Source organism: Lycium barbarum, chromosome 4 (assembly GCF_019175385.1).
Source record: "Lycium barbarum isolate Lr01 chromosome 4, ASM1917538v2, whole genome shotgun sequence".
In the NCBI taxonomy this organism is placed as follows: domain Eukaryota; kingdom Viridiplantae; phylum Streptophyta; class Magnoliopsida; order Solanales; family Solanaceae; genus Lycium; species Lycium barbarum.
In genome coordinates, this window is record NC_083340.1 from 21,979,083 (window position 1) to 21,985,435 (window position 6,353).

General features: G+C 37.3%; 1 protein-coding gene across 1 annotated transcript; it reads left to right on the plus strand.

The window, feature by feature from the left end:
* The first annotated feature begins 4,357 nt into the window (after positions 1-4,357).
* On the plus strand, positions 4,358-6,013 carry LOC132638279 (F-box/kelch-repeat protein SKIP25-like). The gene is made up of 3 exons (XM_060355222.1): positions 4,358-4,753; positions 4,868-5,271; positions 5,313-6,013. Exons 1-3 carry the CDS (start codon positions 4,515-4,517, stop codon positions 5,876-5,878), a joined length of 1,209 nt encoding a protein of 402 aa, XP_060211205.1. The 5' UTR covers positions 4,358-4,514; the 3' UTR covers positions 5,879-6,013.
* Positions 6,014-6,353: the final 340 nt, after the last annotated feature.

Consider the following 6,353-nt stretch of genomic DNA (forward strand, 5'->3'; position numbering starts at 1 on the left):
CTGCTAATGAAGGAAAGGTTGAATACCTTTATATTATTACAATGAAAGCTGGGGAAACGTTTGTGCACGAAAAATTACCCGCACTTTCTTCCGGGTTGTACCATACAAGTATTGGTACGGTTGAAACATATGTTGTAGTAAATAAAAGGTTTAATGATTCTAATGATTTTATCATTTGGCATGACCGGTTGGGCCATCCCGATTCTAGTATGATGCGCAAAATAATTAAGAATTCACATGGGCATACTTTGAAGAACCAAAAGATTCTTCAATTTAAGGAATTCTCTTGTGCTGCTTGTTCTCAAGGAAAATTGATTATTAAACCATCAGCAACTAAGGTTGGGATTGAATCCCCCGCATTTCTGGAACGTATACAAGGTGATATATGTGGGCCAATTCATCCTTCATGTGGACCATTTAAATATTATATGGTCTTGATTGATGCATCTACAAGATGGTCACATGTGTGCTTATTATCAACTCGCAATATGGCTTTTGCGAGATTGTTGGCTCAAATAATAAGGTTAAGAGCACAATTTCTAAATAATGCGATAAAGAAAATTCGTCTTGATAATGCTGGTGAGTTTACATCTCAGGCCTTTAATGATTATTGTACGGCCATGGGAATAACAGTTGAACATTCGGTTGCTCATGTTCATACTCAAAATGGTCTGGCAGAATCAATGATTAAACGCCTACAATTGATAGATGGATCATTGCTAATGAGGACAAAACTTCCTGTTTCGGTATGGGGACATGCTATTTTGCATGTAGCGGCACTTGTGCGTATAAGGCCAAACAGTTATCATGAATTCTCCCCATTACAATTGGCTTTTGGTCAGGAGCCAAATATTTTCCATCTTCGAATTTTTGGATGTGCGGTATATGTTCCAATTGCTCTACCACAACGCACAAAGATGGGTCCCCAAAGAAGGTTGGGGATATATATTGGGTATGAATCTCCTTCAATTTTAAAATATTTAGAACCGATGACTGGAGATTTATTTACAGCAAGATTTGCTGATTGTCATTTTGATGAATCAGTATACCCAACATTAGGGGGAGAACATAAGCAGTTGGAAAAGGAGATAGATTGGAATGCATTATCACTATCTCATTTAGATCCTCGAACAAATCAATGTGAGAAAGAGGTTCAAAAGATGATTTATTTGCAAAATGTCGCAAATCAACTGCCAGATGCATTTACTAATCTTCCAAGAGTTACTAAATCTCATATTCCAGCTGCAAATACTCCAGTTCGAGTTGATGTCCCGGTAGGACAAACGATTAATGCAAATGAGTCCAGGCCACGTCTGAAACGTGGTAGACCAATCGGTTCCAAGGATAAAAATCCTCGAAAAAGAAAAGAAATAAATGATCAAGATGATCATCATGTGAGGGAAATTGCTCAAGAAGAGGCCCGAGACATAATAAATGATAAGCCCATAGAAAAGGCCTAGATACTTCAAAATAATGATAGTGAAGAGATCTCAATAAGTTATGTCTCGACGGGGAAAAGGTGGAACCGAAATGATATTGTGGTCGACAATAATTTTGCATATAATGTTGCTGTTGAGATAATGCAACAAGATGAGGATCTTGAGCCAAAATCTGTTGATGAATGTAGACAGAGAAATGATTGGCCAAAATGGAAGGACGCAATTCAAGCAGAATTGACTTCGCTTGAAAAACGTGAAGTTTTCGGACCAATAGTCCGAACACCTGAAGACGTCAAGCCAGTGGGGTACAAATGGGTATTTGTGCGAAAACGAAATGAGAAAGGTGAAGTCGTAAGATATAAAGCACGACTTGTGGCACAAGGATTTTCGCAAAGGCCTGGCATTGATTATGTGGAGACATATTCTCATGTGGTGGATGCAATTACCTTCAGGTATCTAATAAATCTGGCAGTTCGTGAAAAGCTTGATATGCAACTGATGGATGTTATCACAGCCTATTTATATGGCTCATTGGACCAAGATATTCTTATGAAAATCCCTGAAGGATTCAAAGTGCCCGAAGCATACAAAAGTTCGCAGGAAACCTGTTCAATAAAACTTCAGAAATCTTTATATGGATTGAAACAATCAGGGCGGATGTGGTACAATCGTCTTAGTGAATATTTGCTAAAGGAAGGATATAAAAATGATCCTATTTGTCCTTGTGTTTTTATAAGAAGGTATGAGTCTGAATTTGTCATAATAGTTGTGTATGTTGATGACTTGAACATCATTGGCACTCCTAAAGAGCTTTCAAAAGCTATAGAGTGTTTAAAGAAAGAATTTGAAATGAAAGATCTAGGTAAGACAAAATTTTGTCTTGGCCTACAAATTGAGCATTTGACAAATGGAATATTTGTCCATCAATCAACATACACTGAAAAAGTTTTAAAGCGTTTTTACATGGATAAATCACATCCGTTGAGTACCCCGATGGCTGTGAGATCGCTTGACATAAATAAAGATCCATTTCAACCTAAGGATAATGATGAAGAGCTCATTGGTGATGAAACTTCATATCTCAGTGCAATTGGGGCATTGATGTATCTAGCCAATAATACCCGACCAGATATATGTTTTGCAGTAAGTTTATTGGCAAGATTCAGCTCCTCCCCAACAAAAAGACATTGGAATGGTGTTAAGCATATATTCAGATATCTTCAAGGAACAATTGATCTGGGATTATTTTATTCTTATGAATCCAAGTCAGATATGATCGGTTATGCAGATGCAGGATATTTATCTGACCCACATAAAGCCCGATCTCAAACAGGCTATTTATTTACATATGGAGGTACAAGTATATCATGGCGTTCAATGAAACAAACAATAGCTGCCACTTCTTCAAATCATGCGGAGATAATAGCCATTCATGAAGCTAGTCGGGAGTGTGTTTGGTTGAGATCAATGACTCAACATATTCAGGAAATGTGTGGTTTTCTTTTGAAAAGGGATATTCCAACTATATTGTACGAAGATAATGTTGCATGTATTGCTCAACTGAAGGGAGGATACATTAAAGGAGATAGAACAAAACATATTTCACCAAAGTTCTTTTTTACTCATGATCTTGGAAAGAAAGGTGAGATAGATGTTCAACAAATTCGCTCGATCGATAATTTGGCGGATTTGTTCACTAAAGCATTACCAACCTCGACATCTGAGAAGCTGATATACAAGATCGGAATGCGTCGTCTTCGCGAATTAAAGTGATCTTTTCTTCAGGGGGAGAAAATACGCGCTGCACTCTTTTTTCCTTGATCAAGATTTTATCCCATTGGGTTTTTCTGACAAGGTTTTTAACGAGGCAGTAAATAATGCGTAACGAGGCACATATATGGACATCCAAGGGGGAGTGTTATGAAATATAGAGTATGGATGTCCACTACACAAATATAATGCCTCTTCCATTATCTTCCACCATCTTAATGGTTCTTCCATTATCTTCCACCATCTTAATGGTTCTACCATTATCTCATATATTGAATGCATATGTAACACTATAAATAGAGGCATAAGTTTTCATATGGAAGACACTTGTAACACATTTTGGAAGAATAGTAAAATCTCTCCTCTTTGTCACTCTATGTTTATAGTTTTCATCCTTTAATATTATTACTCTTTTAGCTTCATTTTATAACAAATTCAACCTTTTCCTTTCTCATGCTGAACTTACCTTCTTGCCCTTCACTTCTTTTGTTTTTCTAGATTTTACTTTATCTTCTTGTCTACCATTCTACATAGTTGGAGTTGGACACAATTAATTAATACTGTTATGAAATAATATTAAAAGTACAAGATAATAAAAGGTATAGCCAAAGAAGATAGAGAAATTTTATTGCTCTTTCATTTGATGTACAAATGAACTGAATCGACTTCCTATTTATAGAAGAAAAGAAGTTGATGCAAGGCTTTTCAGGAAGCTGCTGCGAGGCTTTTCAGAAACTACTAACAAGCTGACTGCCTAAGCTACTTGCAAGCTACCTGATATTCTCACACAAAAATAAAGTACTCCCTATCCTCATACCAAAATTGATAAGTTAAAGTAACTTCTAAATGGTGATTGAAAAAAACCACATAATAATTTGGTATTATTGAATTTCAAAGTTAAAAAAATTGTTACTTGTGCATGTTCTAATCAAGAGGAAAAATAATTTATTTTTATTATATAAAAATAATCTAATAATTTTTATATTGCATTATTAATTTTTTAATATAAATACTTTTAATTAAGATAACACTTAATATGCTACGGAAGGCGCTTATGGATAATAAAATATACATTTCTAAGTCCCATCCAACTTTGGCCTTTTTATTTCTGATCCTTCTCTCTCTTTACCTGGGGATACTTCCTTGAATGACAACATACGAACTTTTTGGCCAATTAAGTAATGACGTACAGTACAAAGACTTTGGCGATAAAATATACAAGTCAAAATTTTCAACCATCCCTCAGCCTATTTTAAGGCCCTATCTCACTAATACACGTCTTAGTTCTTACCCTTTCCCCCTCAAATGAACAACTCCGCCATCATAACTAACACTGCCGCCGGAGCTGCCGTCAAATGCCGTAACAAGCTCCTCCAATATAATCAGTATCAGTCCTTGATCCCTGGACTTCCTAATGATATAGCTCAAATTTGTCTATCTCTTGTTCAAGAACCTTTGATTCTTTACTCCGTTTGTCAATCGTGGCGCCGACTTGTTTATTGTCCTCATTTTCCCCCCTTTTTATCCATCTATTCCTTATTGAAGCCTTTACAATACAATAATATATCCAGCGTAATCTCACATGCGAGATCTGGCTAACGTAGAGTGCACGCAGACCTCACTCCTATCTTGAAAAATGATGAGACTGTTTCTGAAAGACCCTCGGCTCAAGTGAAAAATTCGATTGAGTTTGCGAATTTCATTCCGATTTCAGCAAAATGGCAGTTACTTCCTCCTCCCCCACTTGACCCACCTCTACGTCTCCTTCTCCGTCACCCTTCCTTTATCTCCCGCCACCTTCCTATTCAATCGGTTAGCGTTTCTGGCGATTTAATAATCCTCACCGCGACAACTGACCATATGCTCCCGGCCTTATCCCGTCCCCTTGTGTTCAACCCGCTCACCCACAAATGGACTTATGGCCCCCCACTCGCGACCCCGAGACGCTGGTGCGCTGCAGGCACGTCGCAGGGCATGGTGTATGTTGCGAGTGGGATTGGGTCCCACTATAACCTCGAGGTAGCTCAAACAGTTGAAAAGTGGGACCTCAAAAGTTATAACAGTTGTAACCACAACATACTCAGTGTAATTCTACAAGCGAAGTAAAAAATAACAGTAACTACCACCAACAACAACAACGTAATAATCCCACATGTGGGGTTAAAAACAAGGGATGGAAATGGGAAAAACTGAGTGGTCTCAAAGACGGGAAATTCAGTAGGGAAGCGATTGAAGCAATAGGTTGGAGAGAGAAGTTATGTATGGTAAACGTAAAAGGCGATGCAGCAAAGGAAGGAATAATCTACGACATCGAAAGCGACACGTGGCAGGAGATGCCTGAGGGAATGTTAGTAGGTTGGAGAGGTCCAACGGCTGCAATGGAGGAGGAAATAATTTACACGGTGGATGAATCGAAAGAAGCATTGAGGAAATATGATCAAGAAAATGATAGTTGGATTGAGATTCTTGAGAATGAGATGCTTAAAGGTGCACAGCATATGGCTGCTGCTGGTGGTAAAGTGTGCGTGGTTAATAGCGGCGGTGATGGGATAGTAGTGGTGAATGTGGTGGCAGAGCCTCCGAGTTTGGTGGTGGTGGAAACTCCGGTAGGGTTTCAGGTTTTGGATGTACATATTTTGCCAAGGATGAGCCAATTGGATGAATGTTGACTAGTTTTTTTTTTCTTTCAATTTTTTTCAGGTAAATTTGGGATACTTGTCAATTTTTTTGTTGATTCTTTTATGTCTCTTTACATGAATATCTTTCTTAATGGGGAAAAATATATGTATACAATTTGACATAAATTCTCGCCATAGAAAAATGTGAACATTCTTTTTGGTTGGTATATATATATATATATATATATATATATATATATATATATATATATATATATATTGAAAAAATAAATCCAGTGGCACTGCTGATGGGTGAATTTCATATTTACATAATGACCATATGATATTGTCCTCAAGATCATTGAGCCTAGCTCGTGATTCTTCATGAGATTGTCATTACAAGCAGGTGAATCTCCAATGCTCTTTCCTTCTATGTTGACGAATGACAATAGTACTTATGTTTGTTCAATGTCTCTCAATTCAGTGTTTGATGATTAAGACATGTAGTCAATTAGATCAGAATACA

Coding starts and splice junctions, on each gene's coding strand:
- LOC132638279 (XM_060355222.1), top strand. CDS start 4,515: ATGAACAACTCCGCCATCATAACTAACACTGCCGCCGGAGCTGCCGTC. Junction 4,754..4,867: donor TCCATCTATTCCTTATTGAA/GCCTTTACAATA, acceptor TGTTTCTGAAAG/ACCCTCGGCTCAAGTGAAAA. Junction 5,272..5,312: donor GGACCTCAAAAGTTATAACA/GTTGTAACCACA, acceptor CTACAAGCGAAG/TAAAAAATAACAGTAACTAC.